Genomic DNA, 22,297 nt, shown 5'->3' with positions numbered 1-22,297 from the left:
CAAGTTTTTGCAGCAAATATTAACTCTTTAATTTCAAGTAGCAGATAATTTCTAACATACTGTAAAGATAAGTATAATCTTAAAGTAATTTGCAAAGGTTTTTCAAAAATATGCTACATACGTCACCTTTAAGTGGCCTTTTATTAAGTTAAAATCATCTCCAAGTATATTTTTTTCAAATACACTTTTAAGATTTGAAGTACACTACAAGTGCACATTCAGTACAATTAAGCAGAAAAAAGTGCAGTGTGTCATGTGTCTTTTCTTTTGTGTCAAAACAGAAGAAGTTACTATGAATAAATCGGTCAGCAACATACAGTACAAACTTTAGACACTATCCTCAGAGTGTGCGGAAACCACACAGTGAATTAGATCTGACTAAAGCCACACTATATATCCAGACAATGTAAAGAAAATAGTCCATCATCACTGTTAATTCACTGAAAAAACGTAATGCTTTATGTACAAGATGTTGTCATATAAGATCCTGTATATGTTTGTGGCCAAATCACATTCATGCGAATATAGTTCAGATGTACTCTTGTCGCATGATATTTGTGTATCTAACCCTCTTCTGGAACTGAAAAACTATGGCAAAGCTCTTGTGGGGAGTATGGGCTGGAATTAAAGACAGGCCCTCTGAGACAGCTCTCCAGATCATTGGGTAGTACAGTTTGACCTGTGAAAGTGCTCTGGTCTATATCTCCTGTTTCCACAATCTTCTCATCCTCTTCCACTTCTCCATCCTTATTGGAAGCTGTCTTAGGGGGAGCAAGGAGATCTTCAAGAATGCCCAAAGAGCCCAGCGCTCCATCCATAGCTAAGAAGCTATTAAGACGTCCATGTATCATGGGAATACAGGATGAATCCCAACAGAAGTCATCATGTGATGGCGGCGCCAAGAAAGGGAATTGGTCCTCGTCCTTTAGCTCCTCATCTGTAATCTCAGAGAAGTCTTCATTTCTCTGTGAAGCTGTCAGTAGCTGAGGTTTATAAGGAGAATCAATACAAAATAGATTCGTTGTGGGTGTTTCAGTGACATGAAGCACAGTTGGATAAGAATCTTTTCTCTCCAAAGATAAACTGACTTCCTCAATGGGAGTTAAGGGAGGATCATTGTCTCCAGGAAGAGCTTCCCAAGGGACATGACTGTCATCCTGAGAGCAAAAAAATGGTATCAAGGCAAGGCAAGTTTATTTATATAGCACATTTCGTACACAATGGTAATTCAAAAAGTGCTGTACATAAAAGAAAGTAAAATAATTATGAAGAAAAATAATAAAAATAAAACAAGCAATTTTAAAACTTTTAAAATGATAAAAATAAACAATAACATATATAAATAAAAATAACAAAAACTACAACTTTATTCACCGTTGTCTTCTTTTCCGTGTCTGTTGTGAGCGCGTTCACTGGGCTGGTTGAAGAAGATCCGGTTACATCAAGTGATTCGTTCGTGAACCGAATATCACTACACTGCAGTGAACGTGCTCACAACAGACACGGAAGAGAAGACAATGCTGAATAAAGTTGAGTTTTTGCTATTTTTAGACCAAAATGAATTTTCGATGCTTCAAAATCTTCTAATGGACCCTCTGATGTCACATGGACTACTTTGATGATGTTTTTCTTACCTTTCTGGACATGGACAGTATACCGTACATACACTTTCAATGGAGGGACAGAAAGCTCTCGAACTAAATCATTAATGACATAATTTTTATTTTTCGATGAACTAACCTTTTAATTACTCACCCTCATGCAATTCCAAACCTATAAGTCCTTTGTCCATTTTCGGAAAACAAAAGTTAAGATATTTTTGATGAAATCAGAGAGCTTTCTGATCCCCAGACAGCAATGCACCTGAAATGATCACAGGCCCAGAAAGGCAGCAAGGACGTCGGGAAAATAGTCCATGTGACATTAGTCATTCAACCGTAATTTTACGAAGCTACAAGAATGCTTTTTGTGCGCAAAGAAAACTAAAATAACAACTTGACTCAACAATTCTTCCTTGAATGCGTTGGTTCAATTGCTGCCTATACATGGTCAGAAAGCTCTCGGATTTCATCAAAAGTATCTTAATTTAATTTAATTTGATTACATTTAATTAAAAATGTAAGTACAATTAAGATTATTAGGGGTTGTTCACAAAGTTTTCGCATTTCTGCTCTCTACTTTTTCCATTCCACTGTTTGGGTGAATCAAATCATTGATGGTTTAAGCTTGTGTCGTCTGCTTTTTCACTCTTTTCTTAACTATTTTTTACAACCCCGGATACTGAGGACATGTATAACCCTGACATTTCTGCTACTGTGTTTCATAGTGGGGGAAATTCTGGCGGAATTTTTTCTCAGAAATATGAAATGTTTTGTATTTTTTGAAAGGTTGCATTTTCAGGCCTCCTGCCCACATGCCAAACAGGATACAGCTTCAGTATGCTTGTCCAGTCGCTGCTTTTCTCAAATACAATTGATGCCAGCAGAAATTCAGCTGTTATGTTGAGCTTCTGTGGCCTCCTGAAGTTCAGTATGCTTCAGAGGAGTGGAAATAGAGTACTTCTATTTAAACACAACATGTCTGACCTTTGAATTAGAACCCCCTCCAACTTTGTGAGCTACTAACAAAACCACATAACAAGATCACCTGTTTTGCATGGGTTTTAGAGAAGGCCTCCAAACCGATAATACTGCATGTCGATTGTAACACTAAACTAAAATGAGCCTGCATAAATAAACACCATTACCTTTAGTAGTTTTATAGCATTGCTGTTATCAAATTTTGGTAGATTTTCGAAAATCCAAGAGACTCCAATGGACATGCACATTTTCATCATTCTGTAAAAGAAAGTTTTTGAGAAATAAGTGAAACAGTTACACACTAAGTCACACATATCTTACACAATTTTATTTCATTCACATTGACTGTAACATTATGAAAGACTGTAGGAATGAGCCACATTGTGAAACTACTTTGCACAAATGAAAGTGCAGACACTTAGTAAAATCAAAACCCCCCAGTTCAGCACGTCACCTTTGCCGCACACATTTGAGGTACATCAGGTTGGCCAGGATCACCATAGGAACAGCAGCAGCCAAACAAATCCCAGCTATCATTCCACCTGGAAATACATTAAGCACATTAAGATTAACACATGATACTATACTGTTGGAACAATTATGCATCAACTGTTCCTAATATCTTTGAAATGACTTCATAAGTGCATACTCTATGAATAATGCATGGATGTTATTCAGTGCTTGTATGTATGCATGCTATGCGACTGTAACCCATACCCTACAAAATGAGTAATATTTTAGTCAGAATGTGCACCGAACCTCATGCTGATTCTCTTAAAAGGACAGCATGGTTTTCTTTCATCAGTAGAACACAAAAAACATTAAACATGTCTCAGGTTATTTTTATTCATACAATGAAAGTGCTGTTTTGGATCTCAATGCAAGCGAAATCTTTGAAATATCTTCTTTTGTGTTCCACGGACAAAGAACATTTAACAGTTTTGGAACATGAGGATGAGTAAATGAAGATGGAAGAATTCACATTTTGTAGTATAGCAACATCAAATCAGTACTTTTCTTTTTTTGTCCAATATTGTACTTCCAAACACTCTTCCCCACTTATTGATCATTTTTGCAGAGACTTTATGGAAATATCCATGTTTGTCATTCCAACACTACTTTTTTCAGTTATCTTTGATCTTTCTCATTTATTTCAGAAGGAAAGGCACCTGTTTTCTTGTCTGAACCAGTGTTGTATGATACTTTGCTGTGACAGCAGCAAGTGGTAGGTTTTCCTTTGGGCCCTTCACCAGCAGAATTCCAAGCAGAGACAAGGATATCGACACACTCCTGCAGGCCTTGCAGCTCCCAACTCAAACGTCTAGGAAATGCGTTAGGCATAGTTTCTGCAAGAACAGATGAAACATGAAGAAACCAAGAGTGTTTGCAGGATGTTTCTTTTAGCAGAAAATCATCAAACATTCATCTGTATCACTCAGACGCTACTTTAGCAATGACTAGTTAGCTGACTGACGATTTGTATTTGACCCAGGTTTCATGGTTAAGGGTCAGAGATCTAAGGTAACTCTGTAGAATGAAACATCAAAGTTAAACTGCTCATGTAACGGTTCAGCAGCGTAGAGATATTTAACACTGACAAAAAGCCGTTATGTACGTTTTTATCTGTTCTGCGTTTTTTGACAACACCGTTATTCCCCTGGATAATAACAGACATTTTTTTTATTACTGTTGTCTGTCTAACAGCTTGGCTAGAGTCGCTTATGTTGGAGACAGAAACATTTGCACACAGCCACATGCCTTCCGCTGTTGTCTCTACTTCCTGTCATGCCTAAAGCCACATGTTAAGAATAGCTGCTGGGTCTCATTCGCATCAGCCGGAGCTGTTACTTTGAACATACAGAAATGAGACTGAAGACAGAGGCCCTCGAGAGATTCTAGTGAAACTCTAGAGAATATGTGAATACACTGATGCCCAGCAAGATCAGGCAAGGCATACGAACGCCCACTAACATATAAACCACACTTTACTCTCTAATAATTTTGCGTCACCACATGGATTTTATAATGTTAGAAATTGAAAGTAATCTTAAGCATATGAAGCCCCATCCATGAATAGTTTTCAGTTTCAGTTCAAACTAATAGGTGGGCCTGTCCCTTTAAAAGTGACATCTTTTTTCCAACACCTCTACATTTTTTATTTCACTTGGAAAATATTACCTCGACACAACAATAAACAACAACAACAACAATCTTAGACAACCTGCCATAGATCAAGTTTAACTAAATTTTTAAAACAGCACAACAGCCCTAAATAAAATTACAGCACAACTAATCTCTCTTTTTTTTCTAATAAATGTTGCTCTTTTGAAAGAATCCTGGAAAAAATTATCATGGTTTCCTCAAAAATATTAAGCAGCACAACATTTTCAATACTGATAATAATAAAACATGTTTCTTGAGCACTAAATTAACATCTTAGACAAATTTCTGAAGGATCATGTGACACTGAAGACTGGTTTAATGATGGTTTAACATTTCAAATACTGTAAATGCAGCCTTGGTGAGTTTAAGATAAGAGTTTAAAAATAAAAAACGCTGGTTGCTGGCTGGTTAGAAAAACATAAGAGGTTTTTTTTTTCAGATTGTTGTAGCAGGTTTATGCTTCTCTCTCAAGCTGGCAAAGCTTGCTTTATACTCAGTTTCATATGTTGCTGCATCAGGGTATGACAGCCCAAAAAAAATAAAAAAATAAAAAAGCTGGTTTGAGCTGGTCTGTTGGTTGGTTTTATATGGGGTTTTCAAGTGTTGAAGCTAGTAGATTATTTGGCTTCCCATTTTAAACCAGTTAAACATAAGCTTGGCCAGGCAAGTCCAGCTAAAACCAGCAGCTTAGGCTTATGCTGGTATAGAATTTATTTAAAACATGGATATTGGTTATGGATTTTAAATAATCCACCAGTGCAACAAGATACAAAACCTTTTTAAACACTGGTTCCCATGTTAGTTGCTACCAAAATCCTTAACTTATTTACACTAAATGTTTCGCGGTCATAGTTGTGCAACATGCAGAACATCAGTTTTAGTCCATTTATGTAGAAGTGTAGGGGAGTGGGGTTACTGGAAGAGGATGTGAACTCTTTCAGTAAATGGTGGAAAACCCTGCTGTCAAACTGTGGGTGTGTGACGAGTGATGAATCTCAAACCAAAGACAGGTAAAGTCTTTCCACTATGCTAAACCCACAAAGGTGCACAGCATCACTTATGGTATGAGGTTATAGACACCTGGGTGGCTGTTAAAAAACAACAACAAAAAAGCATTGGTTTTTATGTTGAGACGGTGTTAAGGAACAAACTAAAGTTCTGATTCTGTGTGACAAACCATTAGACTCCTCCCCTCGGGCACACTGACACAAACCACAGCTCATCACACCCACAGACAGCTGTTTTACTCACGATTCTGAAGAAGTATCTTGTCTTTATGTCTCTGGACGTAAATGGTGTAGTTTGTAATAAATCCCCTTTGTTTATCTTGATTAAGCTCTTCCCATTGAATCAATATCTTTTTTCCCCCTGTATTAGTAATTGACACATCTGGACCAGCTAGAGGCTCTGAAAAAGAAAACAACATTAAGAGGGTAGATTAAGAGATCAAGTGACCCTTCAGTCACTAAACAGCATTTAATAATAATAATATTAATAAAAAATGAAAAACTTTAACTTTTTTAAATGCTATTGTATTTAATAAACTCATAAACTGACTTTTTTTTCTGACAAATTGTCTGTCACTGCCCTCTTGTGGCAATTTAGAGGGAGCGCACTATGACATTACTAATCATAATAATGTTCATTAAATTTATAGTTTAAATGAGTCAGATATAATTAAACTTCACCTCATCAGAATTTATATGAAGTGTAACACGTAAACATGAGGTTCGAAACTATCTATTCATCAAAAAAAAACAAAAAAAAAAAAAAAACGGAATAAATTACGTTTTCAAAATGTGTTACAATAGAAAGCAAGCAAGAGAGAGAAACTGCAAATATAGTAAACATGTACTTACTCTCTTCCTTTGCGTAAACCTGAACAAATGCAGGGTCTGAAACTCCACTGGCTTCTTCAGTATATAAAGAAATGTTATACAGGACACCGGCTCGCATACCTGCAAGAACAAGTTCAGAATTGTCTGAGGACTTTATAGGTTAATGAAATTTAAATAATAATCGCCATTAAAGCTACATTAATCTGCATAACGTGTTATGCTGCGTTTTTAATTATTTTAATCCTTATATGTTAGCTATATGTTATTAACAGCACTAGATTTAAAAAAACTCTTACCTTGTAGCAATGTAAAATTGTGGTCTTTTCCTAATCTCTTCCATCCTAAGTGCATCGGGCTCTGTTGCCACTGCACTACAAATCCCAGAATGCCCTTCACCTCCTCACTGTGATGAGACACGTCCCACGCTAGAAGCACACTGCCCCCTGCTGCTGGAACTAAACGTGTTATCATGGGGGCTGGTTTACCTGTGACACACGCACACAGAAAACAATATAACGTTTTCATTTAGATGTCTTGTAAATGAACACGTTCTGTGTGTCCTGCAAAACTGCAAAACTAAACTAAATGAAATAAGAAACAGGCTCTCACCTGTGTATATCAAGCTGACAGACGCAGGTGGGGAGGAGCCTGCTGTCGTCACAGCACTGACGTTAACTTCTTCTGCGTTCAGCTGAAGAGATTGATGAGTGACGTGAGCTGGGCAATTCAGTTCATGGATCTCGCCTTGTTCTTTATAAGATAACTTATAGTGTAACAAATCTCCACTGTAATACTTTGGTGTATAGCGCTGTAAGAAGAAGGAGAAATAAATAATCAAGTGAGTTCATGTTGAGGGCAAAGGCCTGTGATAGTGACCCCCCCCCCCCCCCATATGACATATTTCATTCTTTTTAGTCAGTCCTTTCAATGAACTGAAATGTGCTTCACAAACTAAACCATGTGATTCATTCTCAGACTGGGCTGATCTAGTTCACAAACAAAAAGAAAAAGTAAAATATCTTTTTTTTCTTACACTCAACTATCATTTCGCTTCAGCAGACACTGATTCAACAAATGTGTTACCGTCAAGGTTTTTTTTAGCATCAACTATGACCACTTGGCATATTATGGATGCTTTTATAAAAATCTCAATTTGTGTTCCACAGAAGAAAGAAAGTCAGCTTAAGCGGAAGTAATTGGTGAGAGAATTTTCCCTTTATTATTCTGTCCGTTCCTCCCATAAATCTATCATGACTCTCCAAAACACCTGGAATACAGACTAATATTTAATGCTCCACAGAAAGAAAGTGATATGCACTTTTTATTCAATTATGGTTCCAATGGTTTTGGAAGTAATGCCATAAAAGAACCATTGTAGGTTCCCCAAACAATCATTCAGTAATTGTTTCCTAAAATAACCATTTTCTAGGACATTTTGATAATCTAAAGAACCTTTTTCCACCTTTGTCCACTGGAAAGATTTCATAGATGTTAAAGGTTCTTCATAGAACCATTTATTCAAATATAGAAGCTTTATTTTAGGACAACATGAAGGTGAATAAATAATGAATTTTATATGACAGATAGTACTTGGAGTGCATGAATTAATGTGGGCTGCTAAACCAAGAAACAAGTAGAAGAACCGTGAGAGATCACACATCTGGACAGTGTACACGGGACTGTCCTATAGATTTAATGAGTAAGTACTTGCTAAAGTAATCTTTTATGCTATTGTGTCATATCAATGAATGCTAAGTATTTTTATCACTCACAGAATAGATGCATTCAAAAGACTGATTAAAAGAAAGCTATACTTCTGTGAATGGCACTAATATTTCAGACCAGAAAAGTGTCTGTTTATTTTTTAATGATACTAACAATAATCAGCTGCTCGAGTGCCAAATTATTTAAAAAACATATAAAACTCGTACCAACCCCAAACTGTTTTAAAGTGATTTATGTTAAGTATACTATGTGTATAGTTTCTCCTTTGTTTGAAATCTTTGCTTTATTTTGTCTAGTAGGTGGTGCTCTTACCTTCCACAACACTGTGACATTCAGAGCTCCCTGAGTACTAGTCCTGCTGATGACTCTCCACACATCAAGCTTGTGTGAGGGTACTACAACATATTAAACAACATTTGTCAAAACAATATGCTGATAAAACACATCAACTAAACTAATGTGAATAAAAAGGAATTACCAATTCCTGGGCTGGTTATATTGAAGGGCTGACTCCACATGCTACAGTTCGTTGAAGTAACACACACTCTCAGCTCAAACTGATAGCGTGTCAATGGTTCTAAGGCTTCCTGCATCAAAATACATCCAGCTTGGAGCTTCTTCACACTTCCCTGGCCCTGATCAAAAACGACAGCAAAAATATCTCAGGACACTCAAGATATAGATCAGTTTTTTCTTCATCAGAACAGATTTAGGGATTTGGAGCATTGCATCACTGACCAACGGATGCTCTGCAGTGAATGGGTGCCGTCAGAATGAGAGTTCATTAATTCATTAATGTCATGTGAAGTAAAAAGCTGCATATTTGTAAGAAACATATCCATCATCAAGATGCTTTTAACTTTAAGCCATTGCTTCTAGCTAAAATATGAGTCTTCTATCTATAGTATTTCCTCTCATCTTGTCTGAATCAATGGAGAAATATACACAACACAGTCCAAAACTAGTTTTAAACAAATATTTTGGTAGATTTTGATGTGAGAGAACAACACTGAATGAACTTTTTCACAGCAGGAAGTGTTTTTATGTATTATGGGAATGGCGGTTTAAGATTATACTGCTTTAATGATGAATTTGTTTCTTACAAACACACAGCTTTTCACTTCACAAGGCAATAATTCAATTCATTCAAAATTGATTGACTAAAGTCGAAGTATTGTTGGATTATTGTGATTTTATCAGCTGTATGAACTCTCATTCTGACCTCACCTATTCTATGCAGAAGAGCAAGTTACACTCTTAAAAATAAAGGTGCTTAAAAGGTTAATCACAGCGATGCCATAGAAAAACAATTTTTGGTTCCACAAAGACTTATTCAATCAAAGGTTCTTTAAAGAACCATCTCTTTCTTACCTTTTCATAATCTGAAGAACCTTATTTTGCCACAAATAACCTTTTGTGAAACAGAAAGTTTCTTAATCAGATATTAAAGGTTCTTTATGGAACCATTTAGACAAAAACACAGGATCGTGAAGTACCTTTATTTTTTAGAGTGTGTGTAATGTTAGTCTTTTCCAAACCTAATGTTCCTATGAAGAAACAAACTCATCTCCATCTTGGATAGCCTGAGGGTGTGTAAATTCTCAGCAAATATTCATTTTTGGATCAGCTATTAACCTAAACTATTTATTCAACTATTTAACCAGAATACATTTTTTCACAAATCATTTTATATTTAAGAAATCAGTATTTGACTCTCACCCAGTCCTGGTTATCACGTGCTACTCTGAACCTCAAAATTGGTTTCGAAATATCTTCTGAGTCATTCCAGCATATTTTAGGAGAGAGAGTTCCATTTTCAAACACAACTCGTGTTATATCTGGAGTGCTTGGAATTACTGAACAAAAACAATGTCAAAAAATAAACACACGATTCAGCTGAACACACACATCTATGCACATTTTGGTACGTCAAAATTCATACCACTTTCACTTAGTGACAGAATAAGATTAAAAAAATCAAGAGCTTGTGATATGAGCAAAATGAAAAGGTGCTTCAGAAATGAGTAAGTGTGTGTCATTTAGTCTCCTACCAATGTCCCAGATGGAGAAGTTGAAAGTAGAGTGTGACTCTCCTAATGCATTGTGACCTCTCACATGAACTTCATATGTCATGTTCTCAACAAACAGCGATCGGGCAATAGAGACCTGGCCGTCCTTGTTCATGACATACTGGAGAATCTGGGATGTGCTATTGCTTTTCATGTAAGAAAGACATTAATGAAAGATTAAACACAAGAAAGTCTATTTTGATCTTTAACTCTAAATTTGAAAAAATAGGATATATGATACAGCACCTTGATGTTATCAAACTGTTAAAATAAGAAAATTTGACAAACTTACCGAAATGTCACTATAAAATTGGTAAGTAAATATGTCTCAGTTGTAGCCGCTAAAGAGCAGTTGACATACTCTGAATCTTGGTATGTGACGCAGCTGAATTTCGGTTTACCTGGAGGGTCTAAAGCAGAAAAGTAATTAATAGCTGGATATTTGTAATCAAAATCTGGTTAACTTATTAGTATTGTTTACCAAACAAGAAACATGTGGGGTATTAACGGTATCACAAATATCAGAGAAATTTGATTCATACATTTTATATGTATTAATATTTCATGTACATGATCTGTTAATCATGAACAAATGTGCAGATGTCTCTTTCTTAAGCTATTTATCCCTTCAAATTGAGTCAGATTGAGTTTTACCTGAATAAGACCAGAGATTTTAACATGGTAATATATTGTTCTTGCATCTATGAAGCAAAGCGTTGGAATACAGGTAACATATGAACTTACAGCCAGCCTTGAAATCTTGGCCGCAAACAGTGTGCCATGTGTCTCCTTCCTTCACCTTGCAGAGTAGCCAAAAACTGGGCTGAGTGATGACTATCTCTGTTTTTATTACAGAGCAATTAATAGTTTGGAAAATGGTCTCTCCATTGAAGACTATGGCAAAGTGTCTCCCACAGTGCTCTGTGTTTGACTGGCAGCCTACAGTCAGGTTGGAGCCCAGGTGGATAACATCTGAATCTACTATCAGCTTTCCAACACAACTGACTCTGTAGCAGTCTAAACAGAAAGAGAAACACTTTTCATTTAAAAACATTCTAATGTCAAACAAATATAATCACAATGACTTTACTCACCGCTGAATTTGCCGCTGAAAAGGAGAAGAAAGACCACCTGCCAGACTCTGATGTAAAAATCCATTTCATGCCGCTCTTGTTCTGTGTCTCTGTGATGATCAGTGAATATTTTTCTCCACACTTCATGCCTAGTCCTTAAGCCTCTTCTCCTGTCTTCTCTGTTCTCTCAAATGCATTTGCATGAAGCAAACCAGCATCTAGTCAGAACAAAAAGTGGGTTGCCTTCCCTACCATCATCCCTCCTTAAAGGTGTCACAGAAAACAGGTCACACTTCTGCACGCATATCAAAGGCATTAAAAAACCACCAAGGTAGAATGTTACCAGAAAATGATAAGCTTGCGAACTGTGCAAATAGTCAGCATTCTCATGAGCGATACTTAATGGTACAAGCCCAATCTTTTCTATGTCAGCTCTGTTTTCTCAGAGTTGCCTTGCTCTTTTGAGGGGCAATGACCTAGATCTGTGGTATTTATGCCTGTTATGAAACTCTGAAGTGTGTTTCTATGTGCATATTAAACCACCTTTTTAGTCATCAACAGTCAATAACTGTGATCACACTTACACTACTAGCACAGCATATATAAAATTAAATATGCTGATGTCACATTAACTTTAAAGTCATGAATTAAAGAATGATTCACCTATAAAACTGAAAAATATATAGAAGTAGATGTGTCACAGAAAAACAGAAAACCAGACAAACCTTTCCTTATGCACTTCTTAAACAGCGATTTCTCCTTAGTTTGAGCTCCTCTCCTGTTTCCATCATAGGTTTTCACTAGCTTGATCCACAGTGCGGACAACTTCACATAACAAAGGCACGTTTGATATTAGAGGGATGTGAAAACCAGTGGAGAAAAAAGAGAACAACGCTCATTAACTCAGTAAATCTTTCTCATGAAGCCCTCTCATTAAACATACATTTTACACCCAAACAAGATCGGTTGTTATAAAAAATATATACTTATTCATAGCTAAAAATGTGAGGCTCTGGAACAACGAAACAAGACTGAATTACCCATGTTCTCCTCACACGATCCCTGTTACATGTGCTTAGCGTGTGAAAATAACACCACAGAACAGCCTTCCTGTCTGCCCCAGATTTTTGATCTCATTTAAACTTTCTTTCCATCTTCATCTTCAAAGTGTTTCTGGGGAAAACCCACTGACATAGATAAGATGAATCTGAGATGCAGAGTAATACAAAGAATAAACTAATAACAGTAAATTAATAAGCAGAGGCGTTTATAATAATTATAATAATAATAAAGACTAAAAGCAAACTCTTCACCAACAGCGAGATGGAGTTATTTACCGTAAAGGTGTGGAAACTGAAAAACGAACAATACAAAAGAAAACAATGAGGTTAGTGTCAGTCCCACAATTACAGTTTGTGTGAAACTGGCACACTAAACCACAAAGACAGACCGCAAGTATTTAATAAATACAGAAAGGAGGAAAGAAAGAAAGACTTTTTAAAATATCTCATTATTTTGTGTGTTAAACTTTATAAATATACCTTAATAACTTTTTTCTTTTGTGAATATGTAAGGAGACACATTTTTGTGTGTTATATTTGCAAAAATCACCTTATATTATCCTTTGTCATTTCAAAACATTTGATTGCACAGTTGCTGACCTATGATATGACTTCATTTCAGGAGTCTTCTGTCTTTAATGTGCCTCTGTTAGACTACTTTAGGATCACGTGAAGTGATGAGAAAGATTCATATATACAAAATGCATATTATTAAATGGATGATTTATCGGATATCACTTTAAAAATAACATCAAAGAGAAAGTTTAAAAGAAACAATCATATGTCTGTCCTCATTTTGTATGATAAAAATATCAAGCGTGCACAAAATGTGGTCTTGTGACCTCAATTCATTTTTTTTTTTCAAACAGTCAGCACCTTTGAACTTCTGTGAACTGTTAATCTACTTTGAAAATGAATGCCTGTTTAAAATTATTATTTGGTGGTATCAAATGTGGGCTAAAAATCGTTGTTTTATATTTTCACAATTTTAATGAAACTACGCCTATAATATTTTTAGCCTGTGTGTGTGTTTTTGTTTTTGTTTTTATTTAATTTCCACACTACACAAAACAAAACAAAATCAAATAAATGTAATAACAGCACTATAAACATAGCCTAATAACCCAAAGATAAGAAGTATAGGCTATATATGAACCTGGACCACAAAATAAGGGTCATTTTATTATTATTTATTGAGATTTATGCATAATCTGAAAGAGTAAATAAGCCTTCCATTGATGTATTCGTTAGGATAGGACAATATTTGGCTGAGATACAACTATTTGGAATCTGAGGGTGCAAAAAATGATTAAAAAAAATGTAAAAAATAAATAAAATATTGATAAAATCGCCTTTAAAGTTGTCCAAATGAAGTTCTTAGAAATGCATATTATTAATAAAAAAATCTAGCTTTGATAGCCTATAGGCTAGCCTATTTACGGTAAGACATTTAAAAAATGAATATTCATGAACATGATCATGGAACATGATCTTTATTTAATATCCTAATGATTTTTGGCGTTCAATGTAATGTTGGCTATTGTTACAAATATACTTGTGTAACTTATCGTATTGGTCACATACAGTAGCAATGCTTAACTTTGCTATTTGAGTCTGAAAGGGGGCGTGGTCTTCCAAGGTGCTATTTTAGTTAATCAAATTCGATTGGGGCTAATATTCCAATACAGCAAAACATGAAAGGAATCTAGTTATGGCTCCTAATGCGGCAACCGTTGATGTTCTACAGTGCTTGTTTTACATTAAGATGAAAAAAAAAATTACATTTCTGAAACTATTTCCTTCTTTCAATAACTTCATCATAACGCCATGTTAATTTTTTTCATTCGTGGGAAATCTTAGGCTGTGTCATCATACAATCATTAACTTTTTTTATTATTATTATTGCATTCAGCTGTGATACAAAGAAATGGTAAGGGTTTGTTCCCATCACTTACAAACTCTTCAGTTTATTGCACCCATCTCATCTTCCATCCGAGGAGCAGCACTTGTCCTCCAGGACAAAATAAAAGCACCCGTGGGAGCACTGCAGGTTCTCCACAACAGAATGAAGGGAGGAAGGAATGAAGCAAGAGATGAATGAATAAATGAACAACTTACAGGGAGATTCTGCTGTATTTCATTTAACTGGATCTGCTATGCTATCCCTTACGAAAATTAACCATGGCTTGTAGTAAAAGCCCTAACCATTTTTTCCTGGCGTATTGATTACCATTTGTATAACCACAGTTTTACTACAAATACCATGGTAACGGTTAGTGTAGCAAAATCATGCTAATGGACAATGTTAAAGAAGTGAATTAAAGGTAAAACAATATTCTGTATGGTATGGTGTTATGTCTATCTGTGGATAAATATCTTGCAGTCCGATGCCGCAAGGTGGCGACAGAGAGCACCGCACTGACGTATGTAAATTAGATCCTTTGTCGTCACAGCATACGTAGCTCTGTAAACATGGCGGACGTTCAGAGGCGTCAACGTCGGGAGGAAGAAAGGCGCTGCGTTCAGAATGAAGCAATGTGAGCCAAGGAATGAAGCGGCTGGGATGGCGGACCAAACGTTAACGGTACTCCTCAAACTTTTAGCAGCGGCCTTTTATGGAGTCAGCTCTTTCCTTATAATTGTAGTGAACAAGAGTGTCCTGACCAATTACAGGTAAGAATACTTTTTACTGGAGTTACATACTCTGTGTTTTCCAAGCGCTTGACTGTCTCTAGATGCAGAATACTTGGCGTAGTTGGAAACTTAATTATTGCAGACGTATCAGTCTGGTGCAGAAGGACACTGATCTCCATTGAGATCACAACAAGGCTGATTTAAACATGCAATGTGAGACCGAAGCTAGTTGTTTTAAAAACAAAACGTGCAATGTTATTGCAATGCATTTAGGGACTTATCGTGCTAAAACCATGGTTTATAGATATGTGTCATATTGATACTAGTATTTTTTAAAGTTCCTTGCAGTAACGTTATAATGTAAATACAATGGTACATAAATATTGTATTCATTCATTACTACGGTTTATATCAAGTATAATGTTGTTACCCTTTCTGTAAAGTTTCTTTGGTACCACCACACCCCATTTTTTGTAAACCTAGTGAGTCACTACCTGGTTCAAACTATTTAAAATGATGATGATCCAGAATTTGCCTTTTTTTCTTTCTTTTAAATGCAAGAAGTCTAAAAATTGTCATGTAATAAGTGTAATTGTAAAATAAATGAGTTTTGTATGGACTGAAGTGAGTCACTGATTTAGAATAATAATTCACAATCAACACTTCATTGCATATGACGGTTTATTTTATGATCGCTTTCAAATGTAATTATAATGGAAGCAGCATGCAAACAAAACATTGTTCTTTCAGTCTTTGCTAAAAAAAGCAGTCTTCCCAAACAGGTTCCCCTCTTCGATATGTGTTGGCATTGGTCAGGTCAGTTTTATTTTGTCAGATAAAAATATAATTTTTTCATTTTCCATACTTTGGGCTCTACACATTATGATACAGAGCAGAGCATGTGCATATCTTGACTTTGCTTTGCAGATGCTGGCAACAGTTGTTGTGTTACGGGTGGGAAAGGCTCTCCGGGTGATCACCTTTCCAGAATTTGATGGTAGCATACCTAGAAAGGTGAGGAATGCTGGCTCTTTAAACTAGTGCGTGTTTTCACGTGTTCTTTCCCCAAAGAATACATGTGCAAGTCTTTTTTTTGTTGTTGACATGGGCAAAAAGATACCCACATGGGCCTGCAAAACAATGCAGCTTTGTAAGTGTTGCTTACAACTTTCTTGTTATGCCTTGTTAATACCTACCTACCTTGAAATTTCAGACATTTCCGCTACCTCTTCTATATGTTGGAAATCAAATAACAGGACTCTTTGGGACAAAAAGACTTAAGTATGATCCAGCACATAACATCTTTAAATATTACATATAATCCATCTGCCTTGTTTTGTATTTTATGTATTTGTCTAATTATGTGCTTTTTGCTTCCTTCAGCCTGCCAATGTTTACAGTATTGAGGAGGTTTTCTATTCTCTTCACAATGCTGGCGGAGGGTTTCTTGTTAAAGTGAGTGAAAGTTCTCCAATTACTACAGTGTCTCTGATAGCTTATATCTAATTAATAATATTATGATAAAAATGTCACTGGTTATGTCCCCCATTCCAGGAAGAAATTCTCCCGGCCAGTTCAGCTGACAGTATTTACTATGATTCTAGGGGCCTTTGTTGCCGCAAGGTAAACATTTTCAATGACTCATTGTTTGATAGAATTCAAAGTCCAATAAATTTCAGCCTTATCTTGCTTGAAGAACATGCCAATTATTCACTGCTTTATAGAGTCTTTCAACATAGAGTTTAATTGCACATTACAAATCACTATCTTACTCGTAGAGTATGAGAAAAAGACTCCAACCGTGTCTGCAAACATACAATCTCACATGTTTTTTACAGTGTTTGATCAGCTCCCTTATATTTCTTGTGCAGCGCTGACTTGGCTTTTGACCTGCAAGGGTATTTGTTCATTTTAATGAACGATGTCTTAACTGCTGCCAATGGAGCTTTTGTGAAACAGAAACTTGACTCTAAGGTAAGGAAAGAAACACATTCATGATCGAGATTGCTCAAAATACCTTGAATGCTCCCTTAAGCAGCAGCTGTTCTCTGAAGTCATTAATTGAGATATACTGCTTTCCTATGCTTGCACAAAAATGAAGCAACTCCCCCTGGATCACTAAGTTTTGCGAATTCCTAGATATGGTTTTTGTTTAATGAAAATGTCATGGAATAATTCATAACATAAATTTCGCTTTGCATCGTTTTGTTCATAAGGATGAGGATTTTACTTGGAAACCTGTCCATGCTGGCTTAATTTGTTGTTCAGAGTTATTTTGTCCGCCTTTGAGTTAAAAAGCCTTTTTATCTTGCCAACCCACTCACTATTTTTGACAACTGATGTTTTACGTAACTGTTTTTTTTTTTTTTTTGGGTGCTTTCACATCTTCATTTTTACTGCAGCCAGTCTGAGCAAAAGTTGTTCACATATGCATGTTCTAACATTTCAAGGACCGCTTCAGTTTCAATATATTTAGAAGATATGCCTGTGCTTGTATTTGATGAAACAGAGAGTGCTGGCAACATGAGCCGTGTTTATTGCATTACACCACTGGCTTGGATTGAAAAAAGAAGTCATGTGTGTTCTATTTGAGGCCTCCAGAGAGAGCAGTTTTATAGCTGCTTCAGTTTTCATTGAAGAATGTGGACTATGTGTACAGATTTATCTAAAGCACTGACAACGTCAACATTTACAGCCTGTTAAAGCCTATGCTCACTTCAGATTTTTGGATACCATCTGTTTCTCTGTTAGAAAAAGAGCAGCTAGTGTAGAGGGTGCGAGAGAAGAAGAAATCATGACATGGCTTTACTGTCTCTTTTTATTTTTTTGTCTTATAGGAGCTGGGAAAGTATGGCCTGCTCTATTACAATGCTTTATTTATGATTCTTCCAACACTGCTATTAGCACATGTCACAGGAGATATGGATAAGGTAAGTGTTTTTTTTTTTTTTTTTTTTATTATTATTTATTTTATTGTATTTTTCTTTTGTTTCTCAGAATGCATATACATATTTATAATTTTTTAAATAGTTTTCACTAATTTATTTTAAACATTTTAATTTATATATAGTGTTCTCTAATGATTGAGATGGCTTTGGATTGATCCTTTGTATATTACATCTTATATTTATTTGTAAACATTTTAAACATGTTTATTTTTTCTATTGATGGATATTGGTTCATTAATAAAAATGTGTTTCTTGAATAACAATAAAAGCAGTTGCACACATACAGCAGATAGTTTGTTAATGCCCAGTTATATATAATATATTGTGTTTACATGCCAGACCTTAAATAACCCCAGCATTCTAGTCACTTCTAAGAGTCCATCTCTCAACAAGACCTCATACCCACCGATGATCTGGCAACCACAAACACACCATCTGCTCGGCTGCAGTGAGCTCACATTGCCAGAGAACACACACCATTAGCCGATTGGAAGGACTGCGCGCTTGTCATAAATTCTCTTGAAATCATAGCAAGCTGATTGACACCCATTTCAGCATGTCTGTTCCTGCCTGAACGATTTTCCCATAAAAAAAATAACTGCCTTTTCTTAGTCAAAAAGTGTGCTGCATCCTGGTCTTTTTGAAAAAGCAGCGTGAGCACAAGGCTCAGTTGTTTGGGAGGTTAGGATGACAGGGCCCTGCTCCATGAATGCCTCATTTTATTTAGCTCAGTGTGTTCACAGGGAGGCCCAGTTTATTTGGCAGGCGCTGCCTCAGGAAGGAGAGAGGACAGGAGGCAGTGTGTTTCTTGCACAAAGGTGCCATTATACCAGTCAGCGTAACTAGCAGAGTGAATGTAGTAGCTTACGGAGTTAGGTATATTCCTTTTAGGTGAGCTCTTCACCTTTTTTTTTAGACTGGTTGAAGGGATTTGTTGTTTTTTACTCACCATGCGAGTAATTCTTTGCAGTTTCAACCTATGAAAACATGTAGAAAGTCCTCTGTTATGTGTGACTTTTTATAAGAGCTTGACCTACAAATTCACTTATAAACAGTTCCATAACTGAAGTTTAATGATTAACTAAGCTAATTTCTCCTTTGTGTTATTGAAGGATCTCTAGTCAATTATTTCCTTTAAGTTTGTCCTTCCATTCATCACTAAATATTTTTTTCTTCCCTTTAGGCTTTTGAATATGAAGGCTGGACAGATGCGCTTTTTATAGGTCAATTCATTCTCTCTTGTCTAATGGGGTAAGTTAAAATAGAAACTTTGTATTTGGTTAATACTAGGGTGGTCAAAGTTAATGCAATTTAAATACGCTTAGTGGCATTCATGTGTTTATTTAGTTTTGTTAGTTTGTAATTTAATTGTCATAAAAACTGAATAAATGATATCACCAAAAGATAAGACTCCATCAATCATAGAAATGCAAACGCTAGCAGACGACTACAGACAGTGCCTGTGTTCTGCACAGATGCAAGATCACATTTAAATGCTTAGGGAATTTTTTTTATTATATTTAATTTGATTTCAGAAATACTTTGAGCTCCTGATCGTATATTTTAATTGATTGGCTAGTGAATGCACAACAAGTTAATGTTAATGTTCTTTGTGTATAGTTTACTCTTGCATAGTGATATGAAGAATGAAGGTGTCCAGAGTTCGAAATTTTGCCAGTGATGGCTCAACTTTACACACGCAAAATAAATTAAAAAAAACATAATTTTTTCAATGGTAAAAAAAACCCCATAAGAATGCTACAGTAGAAGCGTGTTCATTGGTTATTGATGAATTCCACATACTTTCTATGTAAATTAATTTACCTATGATAGGTAAAAATGTATTGCATGAATGCACTGTAAGTTGCTTTGGATAAAAGCGTCTGCTAAATGCATAAATTTATTTTATATTTATTTACCTCTTAGTGGACAAGCTTAGTGTGATGAACTTTACATTTTACATGTAGAAGTACTTCAGTAGGTTCATATAATAACCTTAAATAAGAGAATAATTTTTTTTTTAATGTAAGTTGCTGCCGTATTTTTGAATATTTCTGACAATCTTCATTTTCAGGTTCGTTTTAATGTACTCCACTGTACTTTGCACTCAGTATAATTCTGCGCTAACTACTACTATCGTCGGCTGCCTAAAAGTAAGAGTGTTTTTATCTTAAGCATACAAAGATATAGTTTCTCCTGCTTTTTGTTAACGACTTGTGTGTTTCTGCAGAATATATTAGTGACGTATATTGGAATGGTGTTTGGAGGAGATTACATTTTCTCATGGACTAACTTCATTGGTCTGAACATCAGGTAAGAAGTGAGCTTTTCCCAGGAGGAAACAGATGGGATGCATGGATTTAGTGTGCTGCTGATGATCTGATTGCCTGTACTTGTCTTCTCAGTATTGCTGGCAGTCTGGTGTATTCCTACATTACCTTCACAGAGGAGCAGACCACCAAACAGAGCGAGAATGCCATCAAACTAGAGGTCAAAGGGAAAGTGTCTGTATGAGCAGTGGTTTGATGTTCGTTTATAATCCAGAAAGGCTTTATTTTTGAGTTCTTGTATTTCTTGCAAGAGTAAGAAGTCACTCCTTTTGTTTTTATTATTTCATGAAGAAGATCTTGACTGTAAAAGGACATCATCTCAAATGAAAGATTAGGTCAAGTTTCAAACCTACTGGAATGCGTCATTCCAGAGTAAATATTTGCCTGTTCATTTTCACTTCTGTTTAGAAGTGGTGTCTGTGTTACTAACTGATGGTTTGTGTCCTGCAGTGTTGGACGCTTGCCACAAATTGGGAATGAGGACTGTCATTAGTGTTGAAACATCTGTTGTATTGTCTATTGAAGAGTACTTTTAAAAGTCAGTAAGGCTATTTATTTTTATGTGCGTTTTTGTTTTTTATTGCTAGGATTGTAGATTGGGTTTTATTGTGGGGAAAGGTTTATTCTAGCTATAAATAGGAAGATAAGTATAAATTGTTTAACTAACAACGAGTTTTACGGGAACGTTCCTTCAAGCCCTGAATGATGAATGGAAAGTTAATGTTTGAGTGTGTAAAATAAGGTACATGTCAAGTAGATGTTTTATTTGAGTTTTGATAACAAGCTTTAAAGATCAATATTTTGTGTTAAGCATTCACAGTGTTACTCAGTGTTAAACTGGACGAATAAAAAAAAAAACTGCTTTTTAATTTTTTTGTATTTGAGAATGGGATGCAGTAACTGTTTTGTATTGATGGAATCATGGTACAGGAAAAATGGTGTAGTAATTGCACTTTAATAGTTTACAGGCTTTCTCATTTGTCAGTGGCTTCAAATGGATATTAGTTTTTGGAAGAACATTGTAATCCAATATTCACAAGCATTTCAGTATTTCGATTTGTCTTGTTTAAAGTTGCTGCCTTTGGGTGAATCAGAAAGAGAAATGAGAATGTTTCCTACATTTATGTCTGATGTATTTTTGACAATTGCAAAAGGCTAGTCTGAAAATATCACACATTTCTCAGTTATTTCATGTGCTATACTTGTACATCTGTAAAATCTGATGCATTCTGTGGTTACTGAATGAAAGTCTGTTTTCATTCATGTATGCCACTTTCTGGAACACTTTTGTTTATTGCTTAGGGATTCAAGTTTTATGGATGATGTCCATTTTTGTGCTTTATTTTTCAGCACTGATGATGACATGTTGCTGCAGAAGTATTTCATGTGTTTTCAACATTTTCAACTTGTATTTTTTATTGTATTATATCCATGTTTCTATTGATTTCACTTAAAGAAGCATTTCTTTATCAAATTCATATCTGCAAATTCTCAGTGATTGTATCAGTGAGAAACGGGAAGTGTATAACATTTAAAATACCTCAGCTCAAAGAATATGTATTTTATTTCATTTTCCGATGCTAACCAAAATAAAATCTCCTTTTTAATTTTTCACTTTGCCCATTGATTCTATGTGACTGCTCAATGGAAAATACAACATGAGCCATTGTTTCTTATTGAGTTTAAATTATTTTAAACCTATATATATATATATATATATATATATATATATATAATTTATTATTATTTTTTTTTTATTTTATTTTTTTTCTAACGTAGAATCATTTCTATATGGATCAAAACCTTTTTAATGATGGAAAAAGTTCTGACTGCATATGAAACTGTCACAGTGAGTCTTAAGTGGAACACAGCTCTAA

The 22,297-nt window shown here is 35.5% G+C and overlaps 2 protein-coding genes across 3 annotated transcripts; one reads left to right on the top strand and one right to left on the bottom strand.

Annotated features, from left to right (window-relative positions):
* Positions 1-138: 138 nt before the first annotated feature.
* Positions 139-12,509, bottom strand: il23r (interleukin 23 receptor). Its single transcript, XM_026265437.1, has 17 exons — positions 12,488-12,509; positions 12,173-12,272; positions 11,469-11,665; positions 11,119-11,391; positions 10,667-10,784; positions 10,357-10,520; positions 10,025-10,161; positions 8,784-8,940; positions 8,618-8,700; positions 7,190-7,388; positions 6,877-7,065; positions 6,602-6,700; positions 5,994-6,149; positions 3,749-3,925; positions 3,034-3,121; positions 2,747-2,837; positions 139-1,157 (listed from the first exon to the last, which is right to left on the bottom strand). Exons 3-17 carry the CDS (start codon positions 11,530-11,532, stop codon positions 564-566), a joined length of 2,589 nt encoding a protein of 862 aa, XP_026121222.1. The 5' UTR covers positions 11,533-11,665; positions 12,173-12,272; positions 12,488-12,509; the 3' UTR covers positions 139-563.
* Positions 12,510-14,972: 2,463 nt separating this feature from the next.
* Positions 14,973-22,034, top strand: slc35d1a (solute carrier family 35 member D1a). 2 transcript variants are annotated; one of them, XR_003289859.1, is made up of 13 exons: positions 15,036-15,181; positions 15,925-15,958; positions 16,070-16,156; positions 16,356-16,423; positions 16,526-16,597; positions 16,697-16,765; positions 17,014-17,116; positions 17,980-18,072; positions 19,274-19,341; positions 20,165-20,243; positions 20,321-20,403; positions 20,496-20,792; positions 20,871-22,034. XR_003289859.1 is itself a non-coding variant. In XM_026265429.1 (12 exons), exons 1-12 carry the CDS (start codon positions 15,036-15,038, stop codon positions 20,602-20,604), a joined length of 1,011 nt encoding a protein of 336 aa, XP_026121214.1. In that variant the 5' UTR covers positions 14,973-15,035; the 3' UTR covers positions 20,605-22,034. The 2 variants fall into 2 exon arrangements, 1 of the variants encoding a protein (XP_026121214.1); XM_026265429.1 differs by having other exon boundaries at positions 14,973-15,181; positions 20,496-22,034.
* The last annotated feature ends 263 nt before the right edge of the window (positions 22,035-22,297 follow it).

This window comes from Carassius auratus, chromosome 6 (genome assembly GCF_003368295.1).
Source record: "Carassius auratus strain Wakin chromosome 6, ASM336829v1, whole genome shotgun sequence".
In the NCBI taxonomy this organism is placed as follows: domain Eukaryota; kingdom Metazoa; phylum Chordata; class Actinopteri; order Cypriniformes; family Cyprinidae; genus Carassius; species Carassius auratus.
Note: the sequence above shows the minus strand (reverse complement) of the source record. Positions and strands in the feature narration are given on the sequence as shown.

Bases quoted from the DNA above. Each gene is read 5' to 3' on its own strand.
- il23r (XM_026265437.1), bottom strand. From the start codon at position 11,532: ATGGATTTTTACATCAGAGTCTGGCAGGTGGTCTTTCTTCTCCTTTTC. The intron at 11,392-11,468 runs GTGAGTAAAGTC...CTTTCTGTTTAG, and splicing joins TTTCAGCGGCAAATTCAGCG to ACTGCTACAGAGTCAGTTGT. The intron at 10,785-11,118 runs GTAAGTTCATAT...TTTCTGCTTTAG, and splicing joins CCAAGATTTCAAGGCTGGCT to ACCCTCCAGGTAAACCGAAA.
- slc35d1a (XM_026265429.1), top strand. From the start codon at position 15,036: ATGAAGCAATGTGAGCCAAGGAATGAAGCGGCTGGGATGGCGGACCAA. The intron at 15,182-15,924 runs GTAAGAATACTT...CTTCCCAAACAG, and splicing joins AGTGTCCTGACCAATTACAG to GTTCCCCTCTTCGATATGTG. The intron at 20,244-20,320 runs GTAAGAGTGTTT...GTGTTTCTGCAG, and splicing joins CTATCGTCGGCTGCCTAAAA to AATATATTAGTGACGTATAT.